Raw genomic sequence first — 25983 nt, 5'->3', positions numbered from 1 at the left:
GCTCAAACAACTAAAAGAGAAATTGTGTGAATCTCCTGTGTTGGCACAACCAGACACCCGTTAAAATGTTGTTATTGAGTGGACGCCTTCAACACCGTCCTAGGGGCAATTTTGTCTCAACGCAATGAAGAAAATGTTTTATATCCCATAGAATATCATTCACGAAAATTAGCTGGTCCGGAACTAAACTATTCCATATACGATTAATAACTTTTGGCAATCAAGGAGGGGTTCCAACATTGGAGACATTACCTGGAATCTGCTTCCCATCCTGTCGAAGTTATCATGGATCATAAAAACTTGACATTCCTAAAGTCAGCTAGGTGTTATAGACATGCTCGATGGATGTTGTTTTTTTGGACGCTTTCAGTATATTTTCTCGTACCGACCAGAAACTAAGCATGGGAAGGCTGATGTCTTGACCCACATTCACACCACCAACAGGTACCGTCCGAACCACTGCCAATCTTAACGCTTCCGAAGGTTATTGCAGCTATAGATCTGACCGCCTGGGAAATTCAATTACAGGTAACACCCATGGAGTTAAAACAATTATAGTTCTTTAAAAAAACATCCTGACTGCACCCCAGGAGAGGGAGGCTTTATCTACAAGGGGACTGTTGCAGTGAGTAGCCAACGACACGCGGGAGTTCTGAGAATAAGCTTTTTATTCAGCTTTAAAACGTGGAACACAAACAGAGCATACATTCTGCGTATGTACAAAATAACATAAAGCAGCTTACTTTCAGCAGGGTTTACAATAGTCCATTCAAACAGTCCATAACATCGCTGATCCCTTGGTTCGCAAGGTCCTTAAGCAAGAAAAGGGGTCTGTGATTCCAGTAACCGCATGGCTCTTCATGGTTCCAGGGTAAGCCACAGACTGCAGCAAGTTCCAGGCCTTTAAACCCTACTAATGACGCAGCTGAGAGCTGGCTAATTACGCCAGGCTGTGATTTAACCAGCTCAGCGCTGGACTCAGCAGCAACACCTGCAAAGTAATTAGACTGTGAAACTACCCTGTTACAGGGACCAAGATTTATATGCCTTCAAAGAAGACCCATTTAGAATTGCTGGAGTGGTGTCACGACTCCCCATTAACAGGTCATGCAGGAGTACAAAAGACTCTCAAACTTGTTCAGCGTTGGTTTTGGTGGCCTGGAATGAAAAATAAGGTAGAAGAATATGTACAACACTGTGTAATATGTGCACACATGAACATGTCTTAACAAAAACCTTATGGACAACTTCGCCTTCTGCCATGCCAGCTAAGTCATGGCAAAGATTGTCTATGGATTTTATCACTGGTCTTCCGATGTCCCAAAAGAACTCAGTAATCTTGGCCATCATTGACATGTTTTCGAAAATGGGACACTTTGGAGCCTTATCCAACCTTCCCTCTGCTCCGATTTTGGCCTCTCTGTTTATACATTATTACCGGTTAACATTGTCAAAGATGAAGGACTTCAGTTCATGCCTTGTTTTTGGAAGGCACTTGCGTCAAGTTTTTGAATCCAATTACGTTACTCCTCAGTGTTTCACCCACAGGCTGATGGTCAATCCGAGCAAGTTAATCATACCCTCTAACAGTATCTCTGCATTTATATAAAACACACACAGGATAATCGGGTGGATCTCCTACCTTTGGCAGAATTTGCATACACTGGCATTTCTTTCTTTTGTACCATTGGAAGGCATCCCAAAATGCTTCCTTTTTCTCTGCCAACCCTAGACACGACCAAGGATGTACCAATGGACTGGCCTCAGAACGCAGCCTGATCCAGGTCCAGAACAAAGTTGTTCGGAGGCTGTTGCTCTCTAAGCGCACCTATAAAAGGTATGCTGATCCAAAACAAGGACCCGTGCCTCAGTACATGGTGCAAGATCTAGTCTGGCTGTCTACTAAACATTTGAAGATTGTGGGCTATCACCCCAAATTAAAACCTAGATTCGTGGGTCCGTTTCCTATTTTCCAGATCATCAATCCTGTTGCAGTGAAGCTGGGCTTGCCACCCCACTGAAAGATTCATCCCGTCTTCTATGTGTCACTACTTAAAGCCAACGCAGCTCATATCCCTAAGGAGGAACCACCGGTAGTGACGGTAGAGGGTACCTGTAAATACGAAGTCAAACACATACTGTGCCTATATGGATGGCTATCTCTGACCGGGGAAGGATCAAAGGACCCTAAGATTGAGAGTCTTTGATTCTTGGGTCATAAAGGCAAGTACCACGGTCTCCTGGGGGCGTATGGAAACGGACCTTTAGAACGGGTTTTCCCCCGAAGTGTTGCCTCCCCTTTGATCTTTTTGTATTGTTGCCCCTCGTAGCTTTTTTGCTTTCTCTCTCCCCCCGCCCCCCGTTATTGTTAGTGTACAGCCTCCATTGTTATATTTTTGCTTTGTTTCATTATTTGGATTTCTTCACATGCATTTTTTGTGGCACCCGTCTCCTGTTCTGCTTCTTGGTTACTTGCTGCTGGTGGAAAACTATTTTTAAAAATATATATATTTTAATGTACTCTACATAGTTCTCTCAGACTTTTTGTTTTTTTCTATATTTTACTATTGTTCATTTTTTGTATAATCCACTGGGATATTGTATATGCCTCTGTAATTAAAATCATACTTTTTTATCTGATACATTTTTTCTAGCCCCATTTACGCTTTGGTCTACATTGTGGAGCTCTGACTAAAGCGAACTGAGTATTTGGTTGATTGGAGAGTTTACGTCCCCAAGAATTGCTCTTGGGAACCCGCCACAAAACATTCATGCGACAAGGTTGATTTCAGTTTCACACCCATCAACCTCCCTAACCTGGTCCCCATCCCGCTACACTGGCTTGCTGCCCTTCCAAAGGGGGAGATACTGTTGTGAACTTGCCTGGTTTACCTGGATTAGAACCTTATGGCCCGCTCTGGTTTCCCTGGAATGATCACTGTTGTCCTGCAGTTACTTCCTGTTAGTACTATTTAAACCACCAAATGCCATTCATTCTGGCTGCTTCAACAGGTTACCTTGTACCTCGTTGCCTGGCCCCCCTGTTCCTTTTGCTGGACTTTTCCCTTGTTATTTGGACCCTTGTCTCGTCTGTTGGATTCCTTGTTCCTGATCCTTGCTCGTCTGACCACTCTCTTGCATGCCACATGTCTGTTTATCCCTCTTCGCATCTGGACCCTTCCTTCCACCTGAATTCCCATTTCCTGGTACCCTTTTCCCTGTTCCAGTTTCCAACCCGGACCCTATGTGCAGCTGGTCACCCCCTTGTGTATTATCAGGGTGGGGGGGGGGGGGGTGCTCTCGGTTAGCTGTGGTGGGAGTCCTTCAGCTCCTGTCTCCTGCTGTCCATGTTTTCAGTTTATTGTTACTCTGTTACCCATCATAGGGGCCTATTCACTAAACTTTGATAAGTGACTTAACACTTAAGTGCACTTTACAGGACTTCCTAACTGTATACTATATATAATACCCAATACTATATACAAGGCTCACAGTGAGGCCCCCCAGTCAAAACTCTGAAGAACCTTCTTCTAGGATTCTAGGTTAGTTCAATGCTAGAGCTGCTGCCCTGAATAACAGACGTTGTGGGTCCGACACTGGCATCCCCTTCATCATGGGGGTCTTTAAACTGATTGGTCTTAAGGATCTATGTACAGACATTAACATACCTCCTAGGTACCTCAGGTATGTTTATTTTTCAGCACAGGCACTTCTCCCTAATTTATTTGGAGGGAGGTTAGAGGGGACATATATACAACTGGAGATTTCTCCTCCTCCCCTCCCCCCGCCCCCTTGTGTTTACACAAATTCCGTGCCGTGGGGTAGGAACATGCGAACACGTTCCATGTTGCAATGAACTTATTGAAGTTTAGTGAATAGGCCTGTAAGAGATGTATGCAGAGGTATGCAAGTGGAGACCATTTAGGGTGAAACTAACCTATGGCTTTATTGAGCCTGTCCCAATAAACCGCACGGCAAACAAAAATATACAAAAACAACAAACACCTATCCCTGTGTAAGGGCTAACTTACTTCCCCCAGTCCCTCTCTTACAAGGCTGGTAGGATAAGCCCCTTTCCAGCCTACCACCCCAAAGTCTCAGCGGTACCTTAAAGCAGGTGGCTCTTCGGGGCAGTGGTGTCCAGGTGTCTTGGTGTGCTTGAGGGTCCAGCCTCTGGCAGGTTCCTGGGTCCTCTACATCCAGGAAAAGAGGTCTGGTCCCCTTGTGTCTTGCTGTCAATACACAGTTCACCTGGGTATTCAAGACCCTCTCCTCATGTCAGCACCATTGTGTGCTGAGGAAAATCTCTCTCTGTCCCCAGCAGGTTTTTTTTATCCTACTTGGATTCCCCAGGTGGAGCTGACTAATTGGCTAGCTGCAATTAACCAGCTCTCTGCTGGATTTTCAGAACACTTGAGGCAGTTTCTCTTACACAGGGATAAGTCCCTGTTACAAGGCCCCATAGCCTGTGTCCGGTTTATCATATGTCATAACAAGACTAATAAATCTGACTCCTCTGCTAATAATGGAAACTCTTCTGAACTAACGTATGCATTGACTAAGCTTTAATAGTGCAAAAGCTCTTACACCCTTGACTTGTAACAAGGTAAGTCGAGCAGTTAAGTGGGCAGATGTATCAAAGGGATATCTAGCACTGGAACTACATTGTCATCCTGAAGTAATCACTATCCCAAGTTAAAACAATAATATTCAAACAACTTATTTGGACATATTAAAGTTTATTGAGTGATCTGTGTAAGAACTATTTGTATGAATTTCTTTTGTTTCTAGAATGTGATGTATTTTACATTCGTTTCACATGTCGACGAAAACAGTTTCTCATTCCACAAATGTGTAGCTTTTTGAACATAATCTATAAATTGTTATTACACTATCTCATAAGGTTTACTTTCAAGTTTTATTTGTTTTTTGTTTTTCTCTTTATATTATGTTAACCATGAATTCTAATTCCTTAAGAAAGACAGCACAGCGCAGACTGGGAATTGTAGGCAGAAAACAGAAGTTTCAAAGTCCATGGGGAAAAGCATAGGCATAGTGAGTGTCACAAGGTACTGTGCTGTCTTTAAAAATAAATTACAATTCTCCTTTAGTACTTAAATATCTTCTTTCATTACTACCATATTTACATGTCCAGTTCAGAGCAGCAAAGAGGCCACAAGATGTGGAATACTACAGAGCAGGACTGTGTCTCTCTAAGAAACAAGGATAGAGTGCAGAGTTAAGTATGAATCAGAATTATAAATAAGCATCTACATTTGTTTAGTGCAGTGATGTAGAATCCACATAGTCCAAGCGTGGTTGACTTAAGGCTTCAACAATGTTGATCCACCTCTTGTTTTCAACCTGGTTCCTTGTTCAAGCATGATTACAGATGAACGGTGGGTCGCATGTTATAAGCTGGAAAAGGGAAGACTCTTTAGGAATGAGGATGCAATGGAAAAAGAAAGGCAGTGGAACTGCAGATTCTGAAATAACACTTTCGTTTTACACTTCGCTTTGCTGAGTAAAATAAAATAAAAATCTAAAGTGGAGAAGGGCAAGAATAAAAACAAGTTGAACTTGTTACATCTCAAGTTAGTCACTGTCCAGAATTTATGTTCGGTCAGATGAGCAGAAAAAGTTTTGGGCTGTTGGGGGTCGATACTACATTTTCATGTACAATACTCCTTGTTCCCTTAGGTTCTGTTATCCACAGCAACAACTGGCTCATTGCAAAAAAGGCAGCGGCTGTAGGAAGCAGTATCGTCAATTTCAGTAACTTCATAAAACCATCATGAAACACACAAGTTTGGACCAACTTTTCCACCAGTCCATTCTCAGAAGGCTGGCGGAAGCACATGTGCCTTAAATTCAGCGCTATAAGAAGTCTCTGACTGTGTCCTTGTCTTCCTCAGTGTCTTGGAAAGGACACAGACTTTAAAATCAAACGTAGACTTGGCACGTAGGAAGAAAGAGGTAACCTGTTCTGTTGCAGAAACATCCAGGATTACCACAGCACCCCCTTTTTTTGAGGGGTGGAGATGGAAATCCTTTACCAAACTTCATTAAAAAAAATGCATATAAAAATATCTTTTTTTTTTTTTTTGTAACTTTTTTTTTAACTAAAGGACGTTTAGAATCGAATCGCCTTCTGCATGAGCTCTCACCCTCCATAATTCATCAGCTGGAAATGTGACAGGTTAGCCAAGCGAGGGTGTCTGCTTCCTCAAAGGCAGAGTTATACAGGCTGCGATTTTATAAAAATCTTCCATGGAGTACTGTCCAAAGAGTCGGTTTGGCCAGAAACGTACAAGTCTGTGTGTCTTGGTCACAAGTCCGTGACTTTGTTCTCCACGGCGGCCGCGATTTGCTGAAGTCTGTAACCTAGCTGCATTTTCTGGGCTGTGGAGTCCTCTTCCAGCGCTGTGATTATCTGCCGGAGACAAAGGAGGGTATGTATCAAGGGTCAGAGCATCAGTCTTATGGTGAGCCGACTGGTGTCAATGTATTAAAGTTATCTGCAACAAGTGAGCTCCTCTTGAGTCAGTGAGGGATCTTGGAAGTGGTATGTGCAGCAAATAAGGGAGGACATGCTTTGCACAATATCATAATGAGACGTTGGCACTTGTAAATGGTGCAGTTGTCCTTTCAGTGTCCTTTAAATCTATGAAGTAGGAGGTGGTGTTCAAGTGTCTCCTGAAGAGATCAATGTTAGATCAACTATCAACTCTCATACATTTACCACTGATGTAAATTGGAGCAAAGTGATATTTTTTCAACTGTGCATTAATTACGTTTACGTAAAGGAAAGGTTTTGCCTCTTTCATTTTACTCAATCAAAATGTTCAGGTGAGTACAATTCAATAAAAAATGCTGCGTATTAATCTGTTCACCCGACGATTCTGGTTCAACCTCTCCACTCCATAAAGTAATTCTATACTAACTGTTTAGCTCTCCATATAAAATCTAATATTTGGTGGTTATAATGGGGTTTTTTTTATTGGGCCAACAGCAAGACATCGCAGAATTTGCCTTTAAATAGTAGCCTGAAAACCTTTGTAAACTATAAAGTTGCATGTTGATGTTGGTCCAATAAGCCATGTAGCGGAATCTCCATAAAAAAATGTATTTTATTGTGGGAGGAAAGTCTTACTCATTCAGGGACACATAGTATGTGATTACTCACCTGGTCATAGTATTTATTAATGTACTTGTAGAGTTCATGAAGAGCCACCAAAGAATTAAGTTCACCTGAGTAATTCTGAAAGGGAAAAGCACAATGTTAAACAAACATGGCAGAAACTGCAGTGTTACAATTGAGGATCGCTTCTGTGTTTGACCACTTAAGTCTTTACAAAAGGACACAGACAAATGTTTTAATAATGTGAGCTGGTGGTTATAAGGTTTACAAAAATAATATGGGCCCAACTATAATGCATCAATGTTCTTTCTGATGAGGCCTAAATGGGAGCAAAGCACTGGATAATCCAATATGTGAGTGAGTAATTTGATATATTTTGGTTTAACACTCCAGTCTTGGTTACAAGATGACTTAGTTTCTGAAAAGATCACATTTTACCGTTTCCATCTTAACTAGCTTTCTGTTTAGCCAATCTTCTGTGCTTTATGGAGATCCCATCAGAGTAAGTTGTGGAATCGAAATGCAGAACGTAAATGGAAATGTCTTTGAACATGCTACTTTAGCAGAATACGTGCGTTGTGGTTTAGAATAGCTGAACACGGAGTGACGTGTAACCTGCTACTGACTACATGCTGAAAATTAATTGCCAAGGCGGTGTGAGTGTCAGGAGGTCAACCTACCCTGGACAGCTCTGCTAATGCTGAATTCATCTCCTGGTCACTTGCGGAGATGGTTTGCCGTATATCTGCATAATACCTACAAGATAAAAATAGAACAACATAATACTTCATTCAATCAGCTACTACAGAGAAAGGACTCAAGAACCGTAATCTCCAGCGCCTGACTTACCTCTCCACCATCTGCTTGTAACGTGGAATGTCTCTGGCATAAAGCAACTTGTTTATGGGTGAGTCCTAAAAAAACCAAGAAGATAACACATTGAGAATATGTGTCCAATGCAGGTTGATGTAACATATTAGACATTAAACTTGGCAAACTGTCTATTCTTATAGCAGGGCTTTTCAAACCTGAATTTAAAGAAGACACCAAGCCCTGTTGATTGGGACAATGATGTCTGAGCCGTTTTTTACACGTGAATGAGATGTGTGGAAGTTTTTTTTTGATGCCCCAATGTGACCTTACATATTTCCCATGGAGGCTTCCTTAACATGGCATACTGGAATTCTTCTGGACCTTATCACTAGTGTAACCTCCCTATGGAATGATAAGGACCTTATGGGGTTAACTGTGTGGGCCCACAGAGAGCACTGCCTCTTCCCCATCACATGGTGCTGGGGCGACTCAGCAGATGCTAAGCCCCACCCCCTTCTGTCTGGAGACAGTGACATCAGTCTAGGATATAAATAGAAAGAGGGCAGCTTCTGGAACTCAGATTCCCTGGAGGAGTTAAAGAGGAGGGATCTCACTGTGAATATGTATATTCATTCCTATGTTTAGGATAGGGTAAGGTCACTTTTATTACTTTCTAGTTAGGGACAGAAACCTGTTAGATAGCATCCCACAGAGATGATCCAATATTACCCTCAAAGTTCACAGAGAGAGCCTATGCCAGATGGAGTTCCCAAAGCCACAGTTGGACCAACCACATTGGAGGGTCCATTGCTGGCTTTCATCCAGAAGGCCAATAGTGGCAGGCCGCCCCAAGATGGGGTGGCTGATCACAGAAGTTGTGCCAGGCCCGCCAGGGGCCCAGTGGACATGGGGCACTACCAGCACTAAAGGATAGAGGGACTCTATATGTGAAGTAAGAACCATTAAGCCTCAGCATATTCCTAGCGGGCCGAGTGAGGAGCAGCTAGGAAAGCCATACAAACAGTATGACCAAAAGGGACATTCAATTGGATATACAATATGCACGGTATATAACAAATGTGAGACTGTGTCTTAGGCCACTCTTATAGTGCTGGCGACGGCGACGCGACCGATGACTTCACCCGTCGCCGTCGCCACCCGCAAAAGTTATAATTGAACTTTCAGCGACGTCACTAGCGACAGGGTCATTGATTGGTTCAGAGACAGTCACGTGGTGACAGTCTCTGAAAAATCAAATTTACCCGGCTTCCAAATTTTTGGTCGCTCCGTCGCCCATCTCGTTTACTATAAGCGCTCGCGACGGAGTCAATTGTTTTGGAGCGACATCGCGTCGCCGTCGCGGGCACTATAAGCGCAGCCTAAAAGATACTAAAGCTGCTGTTTGAAAGAATAAAGTGCCTGGCTCCCATCCTTGCTTACCACTGCCCAGCCTACATGACGCCCTTACCCTAAACAAGTTAATGCACCCCGAGTAGCCAATAATACAGACGCTGATGTAATCTCCCTAAAAGCCGGACAGGGAAGGTAATACTAGGATACATCAAGTCGCTATTTTTATTTTAGAGACAGAAGTTTTGACCTTGAAACATGCTAGTGCAGCGTCTTATTATTTTGATTCAGCTCCTGACCACATCATATTTAGTCATTATCCCTCCCACAGGTCCATCTCTTACCCTCCCCAGCTTATGGTCAGCAAGGGTGCACGAGTCCATGAAGGTTTGAGCAATGACCGATAGCACAGCGTCCACATTGTCCGATGTCTGCACGTCAAACACAAACTGCGGGTTTTTAATGATGTTGATCCAAAACCTCAAGGGCAAACTGTCAAAACAAGAAGAGACATCACACTTCCACACATCAACAAGTATTATATAAAAGTCAACCAAAATACAAAAAAATAGGTCAAAATAATTAGTGCAACCGGTGGACTTAAGGACACATCTATAGACACAAGAATATTTTGTATTTGTGGACTGATCATATACATATATACACCTAAGCATGTGAATATGGCTAGCAATGTTAATTAAACATTCCCTACTAGCCCCCTCCATGACAGAGGTGCTTACCCCTATAATGTCGGAGAGGTCAACAGTATGCAAGATATGACGTCAAATATTTGTCACATATTTCTCATGTGATCACAATACAAAATTAAACTAGCTGCAAACCAGTGTTGCACCTTCACTGGGTATAATGTGAAGTTCTATCTTCCCTGTTCCACCTTGATTACATCACACATGCAAGCTGGTCCATAACATGCAGTGGTAGTGTGCACTCCCCCTAACAGTAACCGGCTTAGTTTGGTTACACAGTAACTAGGCAAAGAGTCAGCGCAGTCACACGCTGTGAAAAGCGAGTCCTGAGTTCCTGCATGTCTTATTTTTGTGTAAATGTTAAGTAAAAAAAGAGACAGCCTTATGTTTTTCTTATTAACACTTCTTTATACATATTACTGTCAGTGTGGTTCTCGTTGGAAGAGATCCACCCAAATCTGTTTCCCGGGTTTTCTCGCATTTTCAACCCAAAAATCTGTTTCGCCGTCTAAAATCCGTAAACGGATTTGGTCGGTTTTAACCCGGGCGGATTCATCAAAAACCGCCATTCGATACAACACGTGGACGGATTGGTAGAATCCAGTCCACGGATTCAGCAATCCGGTGGCGGATTCTTGAAGAATTCTTACGAATTCGCCGGTGGATTGCTGAATTCACGGATTGGATTCTACAAATTCGTTGACGGGTTGCGTAATCGGTGGAATGTGTTGGTAATAATAATAAAAATCAGAAAAAACGCGAATCGCCCTTTTAGAGATTGATCCCACTGAAAACTGCGGACCAAAGGAACCGGCGCGGATCCACACCCGCCCCCAAAAATGTGCCCATCCACTGGGTGGAGACGAGGATAGAATACAATGTGCCATGCAGGATGCAGGTTTGTCTGGGCACCTGTTGGTTTTCCAGATGTGTATTGTTTCAGGGTCTGAGATCCCGTAGTGAACAGCCTGCTCATCCAACAGATCAAAGAAATATTTGACAGCGAGAGGCACAGGTCGGCTGGTGCTCAGGATCACCTGGAACAGGTCATCCACAAACTTCTGCAGGGTGCCCTGGTGGTGCGGGAGACAGAGAGGAAGACGGTTGGCAGAGATGGACACATGTGACTGTAATCTGTCATTGGCAACCCCTTCACTGCTGCAGAAAGCAGCTCTAACATCCAACAAGTAGGAAAACGTCACTCATTTCACATGATTATTTTACTCTATGTGGGGAAAGTGCAACATTATAGCACCAAACAAAGAGAAATGCAATGCAACACTTCAGGGAGATGAAGGCGCTGTATGCAGGAAAAGTTACTTTACTACTCTCTCTAAACACAATAGTTGAGTGACCGCAACTTGAGTAAGGCTGCGCTCCCAGTCACCGCCACAGCGCACGGCTCGGCGTGCGCTGTGCTATCAAGCCCCCCCCCCCCCAGTCCCTACCTTGTCGCTCACCTTTCCCCAGCGGTGCGCGACAGGTTTTCAGGGAGGCAGGAGAATTTGAACTCGACATCTGCGACGGAGGCGTGGCCACGCCCCCACCGACGGTTCAGCCAATAAGGGCGAACCAGCCGCGGGACGTCATGGCCACGCCCCCGCAAACCCACAGCCACGCCCCCTCCCGTCGCAAACCTTCCCTCTCCCTCCAGACCGCAGATCGCGGTGTAGCGCTGTGCACGCGACCGCCCCCCCCCCTTCCCCCGCCGGGCGCGCGTGCCACAGTGAAGACTGGGGACTTGGCCTAAGGGGAGGCACTTCTCCTGCATTTGTACGTATTTACCAGAGCTCTCTAGGGTTGATATACTTGGATTCCGCCTTTACCCCAGTGCAAAAAATCCTTTCCCAACAAGGCACACACAATGAATGGATGGGTTAGACACGCAAACAACAAAGTTGTGTGGAAAAGTTTAGCCCCCTGACAGTGAGCAGTTACCAACAGATAAAGGGTTGTTACAGTGGTTTCAGTCAGTAAGGTGGAGATTTTATGGCTGAACGCTGCAGAGATATAACGACAATATAAAAACCCAATGACATCTCAATATTATTGTGACAGGGCCTTGACCCCTATCTAAAAGGGCTCCACATGGAAAGCCTGGATCTGACTGATGATTCCAGCAGGGAGCTAGTTAATTACAGCTGTAGACAATTAGCCAGTCTCCACCTGGCTCATCAGTCAGGTAGAAAAGCCTCCTGCGTAATCTGCAGGGTATCTCTCTAGCACTAAGGAAGTGTGTGCTGAGGAATCACACCCTCTATTCCAGGACACAGCGGTCCCTGGACCCGCCAGCGGGTGCACCCTATGGGCACCAACCCTGACCCAGACTAAGGGAAAGAGCCCCTGATAACAGTTATCTCTTTGGACTTTGGTTCAGAGATTGGTAAGAGGCCTATCCTCCCAACCCGATACCGGGTAGTGTGTCTGCCCTTACAAAGGGACAGGTCTGTTTGTTTATTTGTATGCTGCCTTAAAGCAGTGTTGTTTTTGGAAGATACAGGCTAAATAAAAGCCAATGTTTATTTTCCCAATCTATGCCTCCCTGATTGTACCTCTGCACTCGTCTCCTACAATTATATAACATTGTCGGCTTGTAAAGAGTCGTTGTGGCTTTGTGGGTGACGTAGAGAAGGTAAGCAGGCATGAAAATGTTTTACATCCAGAAAGTCTGTGGTTCCTGGAGAATACAGGAATCCTCTTCTCTCACCTTCATGGACAGGAGGCGCGTCAGGTAGATTTCAGGGATGGCTTTAGCTCTCTCTCTGTCCCGTAAACTTCCCCGCCTGTGCTTGGGAAGTTCCGGCTCCTCGGTGGGCTTTACTAAGTGCCAAAGCTTTATTCCTCCCTCATCTGCATCTTCTAGCATTGGGGTTTCTGGGAAAGTAAACGACATGTTTAGAGCATCTTATGGGTGTACAAAGCCGACAGGTTTGTGCAGAGCATAGTAAAGCAGAAGTCGTTAAATTGGTCGTTGTTCTCTGCGTATTTCTCGGGTACGTCCATTGTCATAAATTCCACCACCAGTGTCACTCACTCTCTCCCGGGATGTAATCGTGATTTTCCGGGTGGATGTGTTTGCTCAGTCGAGGGACCAGCGCTACAGTCGCTGAATCGGGGACCTGCACAGAGAAAGAGTTTAGTCGAGGCTTTGACATTACAATGATAGAATTAGTCGGTTCTTCTGCAGCTTGTTGGTCAATTTAGGGGTTACCATACCCATGGCCATCTGGGCTAGCGTGACTTTCTTATACAGGCACTTATTGTGAGTGCCAGTTATAGGCACACAGCACTACAGTGCTTAATTAGTTTAATATATTTGTATTGTTCTCATTGATTGGTTCTCATTATTTTAATGTATATCCATTACATTTGATTTTAACTTTATCACATTCGCATTATTATTTGGACCTCAGTTCAGAATTTCACCAATCACTCAAATGTGTGACAGTTTTATACATAGGCTACTTTTCTCCTACACGCATTTATACATAGGGTACTTTTCCCCTACACGCATTGAGTGCATGCCATAGGGATGTCTTCCGTTTGGAGTGTCTTTGCTTTGTCTGGATTTTCTTGTTGTTGTGTTTCTTTCGCAGTGTGTTTCATTTGAGACCATTCAAATGGGTTCGTTTCTTGGGGCCACTGTCACCTTCCTCTTTCTCATCATAAAGATGCTTCTCTTATAGATGTTTTAGCTTTGCGTCTCCTTATTTTTATCTAGGAACCCAGTGTGCGGGGTGTTGTCTTATCACACAGGAATATGGGCAAAAACTAGTGGGGTGCTGGCCTCTTCCTCCCGATCACTTCTTTGCCGACAGGTAATGGGTTCTGTTGCCTGGCGCTGGCTTTCTATGACTGGTATTTTCTACCACATTTCAGTGGCATCCTGGGTGTGCCACGTGAGAGCCAATCCTGAAACCGGCTGCAGAGATATCCCCCCCCCTGCCCACTGTAGTGCTGGTATTCTGGCAGTATATAGTAGTATGGTCACAGAATGCAGCTGCCCTGGACACTGGAGGTATCCCTGCTACTTTACGAGTCACATCACTTCATTGTCAATGAACTTCAGTGGCTTTCAAGACCACGGGCAGCAGATAGCACCACACTCCTCACCTTGTAGTGTTGCAGTGTATTCACTCGCTTCCAGGATCCCTGAACCACAGATGTCAGGTCTTCATCAGAGAGGATGAGGTGACCTGCAAGCCCTGATCTCCATTCTACCAACACCAACAGAGGTGAGAAAACATGAGGAATAAACATGGCAGCAGGACAAATTCAAACCCGGCACATTAGGGGACATTTATTAAACTCTCCTGGTGCAACCCCCTCCATCCCCCCCTCACTCCCCCACCATATTTGTCCAAGAAAAACAATCCCATTGAAAGCACTAGTTTTTCCCCCCTTTGATAAATCTGGGGCTGTTATTTTGCGCTTCTAAGAGCAAGAAGACTTTCATAAACGACCCTCCCCAATGTTATGAGGTTTTGGAGTAAGAACCAGTGAAGCCAGACTCACCGAGGTCAAGAGTTTCCGGGTTGGGCCGGTGGCAGTACGAGGTTCCCTTGTAAGTCTGGTCTAGGATTTTCTCTTTCACCTGAGTGATGGTGTCACAGTCGAGTAACTTGACCGGCACCCCTTGCCCTTCCTCTGCTCCCGTGTCCCCAGTGTTGGCTGGTGTTACTGCGTTCAGCGTCTGCAGGTTGTGATCAAATAAAAAAAAAGTCATGCCTTGTATCACCATTAGGCGCATGCGTAATAAAAGTGCCACACCTGTTCTATATAACTTGGTACACTGTGTCGGTTTAGAATGGATGACCCTGATGGTTGCTACACATAAACGTGCATCCTGCGAGCCCTCACCAGGGTTTTGTACTCCACGTCATCTCTCAGCAGGCGGTTGTCATTCAGAGTGTACTTGGCTTTCCCCGTCACACAGTCGACTGGTCCCTTGTCTACCTGGTGCTTTATACCTCGGAACAGCATGTACAGTGGTTCCCCCGCCGAGTCCTGAGACGAAAAGCACAATGTGTCACCTGCTTAACCCTTCACTTGCAGGCAACGTGTATTACTGAGTAGGAAGTCCTGACTCCCAAACATTTATAATAAGAATATTATTTTCTATTTACATAGCTCTAGTGTATGTGCTGCTGTGCAGAGAACGTGTCGGCACAAGTCTTTGCCCCCTAGATGTTACCATGTAATCTTTGTCGTGTAACGCACAGGTGAATAAATGGATCTGGATTGGGAGAGCAGACACTGGTATACGAACCGAGATCCACTGCAGGGATTTTACTCCTAGACCGCTTTGACTGTACTGAAGAATTGAGCCCATGTGTCAGGTGCAGGAAGAAGGATACAACCATTGACATTCAGTCAGTGTTCAGGCCCTTAGCTTATTCAAATGCCCCTTCCAGTGGGGGAGGTGTTAACCTGTTACCACCTCCTGCAGATCCGTCCTACTCAGCCCAGGTTCACAACACACTGAAGATGCATTGTGACCCTGGAACACTGCCACATCTTGTTATGTGTGGGGCACATGTGCAGTAACCTTGCAGAGTCCATGTTTTCAGTAATGATTAAAGGAAGAGAGAGTATGTCATTTTCCGAGTGCTAAATATGTTTTGAATGGCGTTCAATAAAATGAAGAGTGCTCCATCAGACATACCCTCACAAAGGCATACACACAGATGGACATCCAGTTGGTCAGCAGCTTCTCCACCACTGTCTCTGTCCTAGAAGGATAGAGCATGATAGTCATCAGAATAGAATTAAGTGGACACCTGTTAATGGAATTCTATGCCCCATAGCATGCACTAAATAAGATCCCAGTAGATGTTAAAAAATCTAATTGATATAGACATTGATAGTTTGTATAGCATGGAGAACATTTAACTGGTGGTGACTCTATACTCTCACTATAAAGCATTCAGTTACAGTGTAGCGTTAACACCTTCGGGCATAGTGAGTACCAGAGACATTAAATAGCTAGCATTATGAATCCCTGGCGTAAAGGCCCGTTATTTTCTACAGTAGGTTTCCTCTTGAATAAAAAGGGGAAACCATCAGAGATGTATGTTTAAATCTGTAAATAAAAAAGTGGAAGACATCATCACCAATGTAAAATATATGGATCAATAGTGGTGCTGGGGAGACAGGGAGTCCCTGTAAACTCCTAAATGTAACAATACATGAACAATAGAGAAACAATAGAGAAAGCACTGCAGTAAGTCCCCAAAAAATTGCATTTTTCCTACTCATAGAAAAATGTAAATACACAGAGGTAAGACACCTCACATTATATATATATATATATATATATATATATATATATAATGTGAGGTGTTTTACCTCTGTGTGTGTATATATATATATATATATATACGAAAAAGAAAAAGCATGGAAGACCTTCCTGGTGTGTCTCTATAACAATAATAACTGATATTTTTTTTAAAGAGATTCCAGCATAAACAAACATCTTAGATGACAGGGGGATGACACACCACACCCCACAAAGATGGGGAGAAAGAAATTAGGACAATATGCCACATACAGTCAATTTGAGATCATCCTAACCAGGGACATATTTCAAAAAAGGGATCCGTAGGCAAAAGCCACAGTCAAAATGAACAATGTAAAGTCACTGGTATGAGTAGTAAAAATAAAAAATGTGTACTTACTGCAGTGTTTGCTCTATTTTCTCTTAATGTGAGTGCAGGTAGATTATTGTTCATATATTGTTTATAACTGCATCTTTTGTCTAAAACAATGCAATCACCAGCAGCCTTTCCCTAAACGTGGGAGTGTGGAAAATAACAGATTCCGAATCCAAATAACCTTTGCCCCAATAATAAGCACCTTCTCAGCATCAGCTTTGGGTTCTTGGCCACATACTGTTCCATCAGGTCATTGAGAAGGGTCTTTAGGATGTCAGTGAAGTATTCCAGCTTCCCGTGCAGTGATACAGTAAGAAGAGACGCCACATAAGCGCGGTCCCTGGGGGAGAAGGTGCGCTGGCTTTCCAAAGTGTGGATAAACTGAGAAATGATGAGACAGAAAAAGTCAGCAGAACCCAGGAATATGCGTCTCCAAAACACAGCATTTGGAAGCCCAGGTAGCAGTCACACTGTAAGGGAGAGATGGTCCTTATTTACCTTGGTGAGGAAGAGCTTGCTGTTGAGAAGGTTTGAGAGCTGCACTAAACCCTGCTCCACGGTCTGCCGCCGGCACTCCGGGACATCCAGGTCCCTTTGCAATGGAGACTCTCGGTGACCAGGGAAGAAAATTCTCTCTGCGTACGACTTGTAATCCAGGAAAGGGATTCCTGTGCCAACCAGGTCACTTGTGAGATCCATCATTTCGGTCATCAGATCTGAGCAGTGATATAAAAAGACATGAGAATATTACACTATCATCCTATTATATTAGAAGCCGCTGTGGTGGGAATCGGAGAGTTGGAAACCAAAAGAAGGCCTCCCACAAACGTGAAAAACTTCTGAAAACTGGTGTAATTAAAAGGTCCCACATACAATTTAGGGGAAAAAATCTAATCTAACCATAAGTAAATGGAAACTTTCAGTCCTTTTAAAAGAATGTATTGTTGAACTAATCTATTTTCACTGGATCTCGGTTGAGAGGAGACATCTTCAAACTATTATTTTTAGAGTAGAATAACTCTCAAATACATACATGAAATAAGAAAAAAGTTAATAGGTAATATATCACTCTATATATATATTAAAAAAAACATTTTTAAAGAGATTCCAGCATAAACAATCACATATTTACAGATGTTCAATAAACGTCCACCCAACGTCCACCCTGCAATGGATACATACATGTGAACCATGTGGAACATACTTAATGTGGGGTGGCTTGAAGGTCCTTACCTGTGAACTCCTTCTTGCACCGATCCCGGACACTGGTTTCCAGGTTTTCCAGCTGAATCTGGACCTTCTTGTAATCCCTCAGAGCCTGCTTGCTTTTCCTCCTAGAAAGGCCACATTTCTGTTTATACAATGCTAGTAGTCTCACTTTAGGTGACCTCTGTTACAATATTGCGATGCTCTGTATTTTTTGTTTCTGATTTTGGAGCTGGGTAAAAGTCACTCATTACATTTTTCAATTTGCATGCTCATTCCCAGATTCCTTTGCACTGAAAAAGCTGCATCCTGAACTCTAGTCTACAACAATAAAAGTTCCTTTTTGAGTTTCGAGTCAATCTGAGAGGGACGAAAGCTTGTAACGGATCAACTACTTGTTGGTCCAATAAAAAGTATGATACCCCCTACTTCCTCTCCCTCCTTTGTTACTACATGGCAGACAGGACCAACACGGCTCCCCACCCTTCTTTGTCTATTATGGAGTCATTTTATTGTGACACATTATTATATATCATAACTTGTGCTTGTTAACTAATTCCAAGTATATAGAACAATTAATGCCCGTCCATGCAACTCCCAACTTTAAATAATCTGGGATTTCTAATTGATCAATATCAATAATGTATTCCTACACAACAGCATCCACAGTTTAATTTTCAGACTCTACCTATTTGCCCCATAGAATTTACAATAAAATATTTATCCCTTGAGAAAAGGGATTACATGACTTGCCTAAGATCAGAAATAGCAGATACTGGGATTTCATCCAGTTTATCCCACTTCCACATCAACAACTATAGCCGTGATCCACACTCTTTTCCTTCTGGGACAGGTAGCCCCAACGATAACCAGATGGAAGTCAAAAACCAGAACTGTACCAGAAAATCCTAAAGGTTTAAACTTGACTTCCCTACTGTATGTGGGATTCCATCATACTCTGTACTTTTCTCATTCATTTCCTTTTATTCCTAATGTCTTTTTATAAGACGTCACCATTTTCCACCTCAGTGCAAGTAAAAGACAATATCATAATGTAACATACAATTATTATTACATCGATTCATTGTGATGTAACAGTTAAGAGGGTCCCTAGTGCTCCAAGAATCTTGCAGCCCAGAAGGTGGGGTTGTCACTTACCTGTAAATCAAGACGATGATCAGGACAATGAGAGCCACGAAGGATGCCCCAACTCCCAGACCGATCTGAGCTTCCAAGGGGAACGTTAGCTGGGTCTCCGTGTCATACTGCACCTTACCCAGGATGAAATTCAGACTCCCTATCTGCACCTGAGTAGGGAATCACTACATAAGCCATGGGCCTTCCACAGTACCTTCAGGAAACATTATGCCACGTGTATGAAGGCAATAACATTATGCCACATGTATGGAGGCAATACCCAGGCTTTTATTATCAGAAACTGGAGGGGGTTTTGGCTGTAATTTCCATATTTGATGTTTAAATAATAGACAAGGAAAGATACATAAAAAAAGACCAGTAATATCATAAATATATTACTTTCACATGGTGATGCCAGTATATACAGCGCTGTACTAACATGCAGTGAAGCCCAGTCCAGAAAATGCCACCTCAACATCAGGGCGGCTGACAGGGGAGGACAGGCGGGACTTCTGTTCCGGGCCTGGTGGGTAAAGGGGCCCGGCTCCCTGCCAGAAGACCTTGGAGGGGGAGGGCGGGGGGAGAGCCTGCTGGAGGTTGTCTTGGAGGCGCCTGTCAGGGAAGCATGGACGGTGGAAGGGAGGCTCCCCTGACAGAAACCTCCATGGACACCCCAGAGCAGGCAGCTCAGCAGGCCCTCTCCACAGGCCCCTAACAGACCTCCTCAATCCTCCAGGGCAGAAGGTACACCCATCTCCTCTTCTCGTCATCTCTCTCTCTCCATCTGTCCCCCACACTCTCTGCCTCTGCCCCCCTTCATCTCCTCCCTCTTCCCCTCTCTCTTTCTCCCCCTTCTTTCTATATTGACCCTCTCCCTCCTCACCTTCTCTCTCACCTCACCCCTCTCTCTCTACCCCCTCCTCTCTCCCCCCTCCCCCCTCCTCTCTCTCCCCTTCCTCCAATCTCTCTCACCCTTTCCCCATCCTCTCCCTCTTCTCCTCTCTCTTGCCCCTTCTCTATATTGTCCCTCTCTCCCCTCGCCTCTCTATCATCCTTCCCCTCACCTTTTCCCCCTCCTCTCTCTCCCACATCCTCTCCCCCCCACTCTCTACCTTCTTTCTCCCCCCCCCCCCCCCACAGGGCCATAACTACACCCTCCAGTTCCTTATCTCCTTCTCCCACCCCCTCAGGACCATATATAATTATCCTCCCCTCCGAGACCACCAGTGCACGAGGGGGAGGGATTGATGGGGTAATTAAGGGGGGGGGGGCTGCTCCTTTAATTTGTCCTGGGCCCCAAGATTTCTGTTGGCGGCCCTACTCAACATCATCTGTAACACAGTACACAACACACAGTACACAACACACAGTACACAACACACAGTACACAACACACAGTGCTTACTGTGAATTCTGGCAGGAAGTCCCCACCATCTCTCTTGGTTGGCTGACGTGGGTTTGGCTGTTTCTCGGGAGGCTCACAATACAGATGGTTCCTTGTCAGGGTCTTCACCGTACAGACCCCCTCTCCAATCATTGCCACCATCTCCTCCTTGGTGATGGCCAAGTCCAGATTCTCCCCCTGAGAACAAAGCAAGAGTAAGATGTTTTAGTTGCCTTCACACAGGGAGCCCGGTATCTAGACCAGTGATTTTCAACCGGGGTTCCGCGAGCACCCCTTAGGGGTTCCGCGGCCACCCCTGGGGGATAGCTGGGACAACTCTCACAGCCGTCCCATCCCCGGTAGAGTGGTGGCACCCCACGCAGCAGTGATCCGGCGGCTCCCCAGCGCAGCAGCATCCGCCTGGTCACTGCAGTCATTCCTCTCTCTGCTCCTGTCGGCGCCGGAAGTTATGTTTAACTTCCGACTGACAGGAGGGAAAGAAAGGATCAGGTAAGAGGACGCGCTCTCTCTGCCACACGCCTGCAGCTCCCTTAATAAGAGAGAGACAGAGAGTGAGTGTGTATGTGTATAGAAGAGAGCGGGGGATAGTATGTGTGTGTATAAGTGTGTAAGTGGAGAGTGTGAGGAGGGGAGAGGGCGTGTGAGGGGGGGAAGAGATGGAGTGGTGAGGACGGGGGGCGGCGAGAGGGGCGGTCGTGGTATGGGGGAGAGGTTTGGGGTTCCCCAGAATTTCACAATCTAATTCTGGGGTTCCTTAACCCAAAAAAGGTTGAAAACCACTGACAGACGATGAAGAAGACTATATCAATGAAACGTAGACTAACTATTATTAAACATAGCAAGTATTACTTGTTATCATAACTCTGTGCCCAGGACATGAAAACGAGAGCTAACTCTCAATGTATTACGTCCAGGTAACACATTTGATAAATAAATAAATGCAACAAGTGTGTTAATATACATATTGTTAAGATTACTAGTGTATATGGACCACTCCCTTTATTAAGACATAGAAATGCAAGTAAGCCTCTTCGTGGTTCTTAATTACAGTTCATTATAGTGCTGCCAGTATGGTTTGGTCCTTGCCTCCTATCTCTGCTCCAGCTTAGGAGTATTTGCTATCTGCCTCATCGCTCTAAGGCGTGTAATATAGTGCGTTCGCATCAATTATAATCGACGGTCTTTAAACCTGACCTTCTATACTTCCGACGCGCACATGTACGGCAGCGAGTGTTGACGCGGCAGATCGGAGGAAAGACATGAAAAAATGTCTTTTGCGCTGCTGCCGCGCCACGTGACGCTGCCAAGCCAATCACAGCGAGGCTATTGTGCCTGTCCCCTCCAGAACAGACGTTTACACTGTATGTGCTTGGGTATAATTCTTCTTTGTCTACCATGTGTGTAGTAGGGTGCTACCTGACAGCTTATGGGTACCAGTGGTTGATGTGCAGTAAAAAATTAGTTGTACTGTGATTAATCGCTAGAAAGCAAATAGTTCATGCTATATTATGTTACTAGCTGAGAGACCCGGCGTTGCCCGGGATGTAAATGCGTAATAGGTAGTATTATTTATAAATGGTGGAACAATAGGTGAGTATTTGTTGTAAAGGTTGGATAATAATGTTGAAAAGAAAGATGGAAGAAAATGTAATACGATATTGTATAAAAATGGTTTATTGTAAACACACCACAGTACAATGTATATTTTGGTGACATAAGTGATGTGAAAATGTGAGGCGTGTGTCCTGCTAGGGTGTGAGCATGTGTGAGGCGGCGGGTGGGTGTTCAGTACGGGTGGCGCGTGGGTAGTGAGTACTGGCTGTGGGTCGGGGTCCTGCTAGGGTGTGAGGCGGCGGGTGTGTGGCGAGTGCGGGTGACAGCTGGTCAGTGATATTGTTGCGTAGGGGCAGGAGGCGGCAGGTGTGTGTCGAGTGTGTGGGGTGGGTGAGAGGCGGCGGGTGTGTGTGGGGTGGGTGAGAGGCGGCGGGTGTGTGTCGAGTGAAGCGGGTGTCTGTTTAGTGCGTGCGGCGGCTGTGTGGCGCGGGGATGTGAGCGGTGGGCGGGTGAAAGGCAGAAGTGCGGGTGGGCGAAAGGCAGAGGCAGGAGGGCGGACAAAAGGCGTTGAAGGAGGGGAGGTGAGGTTGGAGGGGTGGTGGGGGGTGGTGAGGGGAGGTGAAGGGGGGCGGAGGGGAGGTCGGAGGGGAGGTGAGGATGGGTGGTGAGGGGGGTGGTGGGGGATGGTGAGGGGAGGTGAAGGGGGGGCGGAGGGGAGGTGAAGGGGGGGCGGAGGGGAGGTGAAGGGGGGGTGAGGGGAGGTGAAGGGGGGGTGAGGGGAGGTGAAGGGGGGGCGGAGGGGAGGTGAAGGAGGGGTGAGGGGAGGGGTGAAGGGGGGGTGACGGGAGGTGGAGGGGGTTGCCGGGAGGTGAAGGGAGGGGGGGGGGTGACAGGAGGTGAAGGGAGGGGGGGGGGGTGACAGGAGGCGAACGGGGGGGTGGTGACAGGAGGTGAAGGGGGGGTGAAGGGAGGAAGGGAAGGGGGAGGTGGAGGAGAGGAAGGGGGAAGAGGGAGGTGGGGGAGGAGGGGAAGGGGGGAGGGGGGGAGGTGGGGGAAAGGGTGAAGGGGGAGGTGGGGGAAAGGGTGAAGGGGGGAGGTAAGGGTGAAGGGGGGAGGGGTGACGGGGAAAGGGGGGTAAAGGTGGGGGAGGGGAAAAGGGGGGAAAGAGGGGGGAAGTGGGAAAGGGGGTGGAGGGGGGGAAGAGGGGGGATGGGGAAAGGGGGGAGGTGGAGGAGGGGAAGTGGGGAGGTGAGGAGGGTAAGGGGGGAGGTAAGGGGGGAGGTGAGGAGGGGAAGGGGGGAGGTGGAGGTGGAGGAGGGGAAGGGGGAGGTGGAGGAAGGGAAGGGGGGAGGTGGAGGAGGGGGGAGGTGGAGGAGGGGGAGGTGGAGGAGGGGAACGGGGGAGATGGAGGAGGGGAAGGGGGAGATGGAGGAGGGGAAGGGGGGAGGTGGTGGGAAGAGGGGGGAGGTGGTGGGAAGGGGGGAAGAGGGGGGAGGGGGTGGGAAGGGGGGAGGAGGGGGGAGGTGGTGGGAAGGGGGGAGGTGGTGGGAAGGGGGGAGGTGGTGGAAGGGGGGGGAGGTGGTGGGAAGGGGGGGGAGGTGGTGGGAAGGGGGTGGGAAGGTGGGGGCGGTGGAAAGGGGGGAGGAGGGGGGAGGTGGGAAGGGGGGGAGGTGGTGGGAAGGGGGGGAGGTTGGTGGAAGGGGGGGAGGTGGTGGGAAGGGGGGGAAGGGGGAGGTAAGGGTGAAGGGGGGAGGGGTGAAGGGGGAAAGGGGGTAAAGGTGGGGGAGGGGAAAAGGGGGGAAAGGTGGGGGAGGAGGGAAAGGGGGGAAAGAGGGGGGAAGGGGGGAAAGAGGGGTGGAGGGGGTAAGGTGGTGGAGGGGGGGAAGAGGGGGGGATGGGGAAAGGGGGGAGGTGGAGGAGGGGAAGTGGGGAGGTGAGGAGGGTAAGGGGGGAGGTGAGGAGGGTAAGGGGGGAGGTGAGGAGGGGAAGGGGGAGGTGGAGGAGGGTAAGGGGGGAGGTGGAGGAAGGAAGGGGGGAGATGGAGGAGGGGAAGGGGGGAGCTGGTGGGAAGAGGGGGGAGGTGGTGGGAAGGGGGGAAGAGGGGGAAGGTGGTGAGTAGGGGGGAGGTGGTGGGAAGTGGGGGGGGGGGAGGTGGTGGGAAGAGGGGGGAGGTGGGAAGGGGGGGAGGTGGTGGGAAGGGGGGTGGGAAGGTGGGAAGGGGGGGGAGGTGGTGGGAAGGGGGGGGGGCGGTGGAAAGGGGGGGGATGTGGTGGGAAGAGGGGGGAGGTGGTGGGAAGGTGGGAGGGGGGGAGGTGGTGGGAGGTTGTAAGGGGGAGTGAAGGGAAGGTGAAGGGGGGTGAAGGTGGGGGTGAAGGGGGGTGAAGGTGGAGTGGAGGGGAGGTGAAGGGGAGGTTAAGGGGGGGTGGAGGGGAGGTTAAGGGGGGTGGAGGGGAGGTGAAGGGGGGGTGGAGGTGAGGTGAGTGGAGGGGAGGTGGAGGGGATGTGGAAGGGAGGGGAAGTGTAGTGAGGGGTGGGTGAGGGGAGGTGGAGGGGGGGTGTAGGGGATGTGGAAGGGAGGGGAAGTGTAGTGAGGGGTGGGTGAGGGGAGGTGAAGGCCGCTCACTCACCCGTCCGGCAGCTCCCACGTGGATCTGAGGCGGGAGGCAGCGTGTTGTGGCCGCTCCCCCGCTGACTGTAGCGGCGCCGGGGGGGGGTGGAGGGGAAGTGAGTGAGGGAGGTGATCACTCCGCTCCCCGCTGAGTGCAGCGGCGCCGGGGGGGGGGGGGGGGTGGAGGGGAAGTGAGTTAGGGGAAGTGAGTGAGGGGAGGTGATCACTCCGCTCCCCCGCTGAGTGTAGCGGCGCCGGGGGGGGTGGAGGGGAAGTGAGTGAGGGAGGGTGATCACTCCGCTCCCCCGCTGACTGTAGGGGCACTGGGGGGGGGGGGGGGTGGAGGGGAAGTGAGTGAGGGGAGGTGATCACTCCGCTCCCCCGCTGAGTGTAGCGGCGCCGGGGGGGGTGGAGGGGAAGTGAGTGAGGGGAGGTGATCACTCCGCTCCCCCGCTGACTGTAGCGGCGCCGGGGGGGGGGGGTGGAGGGGAAGTGAGTGAGGGGAGGTGATCACTCCGCTCCCCCGCTGACTGTAGCGGCGCCGGGGGGGGGGGTGGAGGGAAGTAAGTGAGGGGAGGTGATCACTCCGCTCCCCCGCTGACTGTAGCGGCGCCGGGGGGGGGGGGGGGTGGAGGGGAAGTGAGTTAGGGGAAGTGAGTGAGGGGAGGTGATCATTCCGCTCCCCCGCTGAGTGTAGCGGCGCCGGGGGGGGTGGAGGGGAAGTGAGTGAGGGAGGGTGATCACTCCGCTCCCCGCTGACTGTAGCGGCGCTGGGGGGGGGGGGTGGAGGGGAAGTGAGTGAGGGGAGGTGATCACTCCGCTCACCCGCTGAGTGTAGCGGCGCCGGGGGGGGGGGGGGGTGGAGGGGAAGTGAGTGAGGGGAGGTGATCACTCCGCTCCCCCGCTGTGTGTAGCGGCGCCGGGGGGGGTGGAGGGAAGTGAGTGAGGGGAGGTGATCACTCCGCTCCCCCACTGACTGTAGCGGCGCCGGGGGGGGGTGGAGGGGAAGTGAGTGAGGGGAGGTGATCACTCCGCTCCCCCACTGACTGTAGCGGCGCCGGGGGGGGGGGTGGAGGGGAAGTGAGTGAGGGGAGGTGATCACTCCGCTCCCCCGCTGACTGTAGCGGCGCCGGGGGGGGGGGGGGGTGGAGGGGAAGTGAGTGAGGGGAGGTGATCACTCCGCTCCCCCGCTGAGTGTAGCGGCGCCGGGGGGGGGGAGTGGAGGGGAAGTGAGTGAGGGGAGGTGATCTCTCCGCTCCCCCGCTGACTGTAGCGGCGCCGGGGGGGGGAGGGGTGGAGGGGAAGTGAGTGAGGGGAGGTGATCACTCCGCTCCCCTGCTGAGTGTAGCGGCGCCGGTGTGGGGGGTGGAGGGGAAGTGAGTGAGGGGAGGTGATCACTCCGCTCCCTG

General features: G+C 48.1%; 1 protein-coding gene across 5 annotated transcripts in view; it reads right to left on the bottom strand.

Annotated features, from left to right (window-relative positions):
* Nucleotides 1–4719: 4719 nt before the first annotated feature.
* PLXNB1 (plexin B1) overlaps nucleotides 4720–25983 on the bottom strand; it is a 111555-nt gene continuing 90291 nt past the window's right edge. For all 5 annotated transcript variants that reach the window (XM_075574350.1, XM_075574349.1, XM_075574348.1 and 2 more), the window contains 17 exons: nucleotides 20413–20589; nucleotides 19029–19177; nucleotides 17898–17998; nucleotides 17163–17380; nucleotides 16867–17045; nucleotides 15677–15743; nucleotides 14872–15018; nucleotides 14527–14704; nucleotides 14125–14228; nucleotides 13046–13130; nucleotides 12719–12885; nucleotides 10924–11084; nucleotides 9649–9796; nucleotides 7991–8055; nucleotides 7822–7897; nucleotides 7187–7261; nucleotides 4720–6433 (listed from right to left, as the gene is read on the bottom strand). In XM_075574350.1, coding sequence (XP_075430465.1) covers nucleotides 6329–6433; nucleotides 7187–7261; nucleotides 7822–7897; nucleotides 7991–8055; nucleotides 9649–9796; nucleotides 10924–11084; nucleotides 12719–12885; nucleotides 13046–13130; nucleotides 14125–14228; nucleotides 14527–14704; nucleotides 14872–15018; nucleotides 15677–15743; nucleotides 16867–17045; nucleotides 17163–17380; nucleotides 17898–17998; nucleotides 19029–19177; nucleotides 20413–20589 — 2202 coding nt within the window. In that variant the 3' untranslated portion in view covers nucleotides 4720–6328. The remainder of the gene's footprint in view (nucleotides 6434–7186; nucleotides 7262–7821; nucleotides 7898–7990; nucleotides 8056–9648; nucleotides 9797–10923; nucleotides 11085–12718; nucleotides 12886–13045; nucleotides 13131–14124; nucleotides 14229–14526; nucleotides 14705–14871; nucleotides 15019–15676; nucleotides 15744–16866; nucleotides 17046–17162; nucleotides 17381–17897; nucleotides 17999–19028; nucleotides 19178–20412; nucleotides 20590–25983) is intronic.

This window comes from Ascaphus truei, chromosome 17 (genome assembly GCF_040206685.1).
Source record: "Ascaphus truei isolate aAscTru1 chromosome 17, aAscTru1.hap1, whole genome shotgun sequence".
Lineage (NCBI taxonomy): Eukaryota > Metazoa > Chordata > Amphibia > Anura > Ascaphidae > Ascaphus > Ascaphus truei.
The sequence above is the reverse complement of the archived record's forward strand: the minus strand, read 5'-3'. Positions and strand labels throughout refer to the sequence as shown.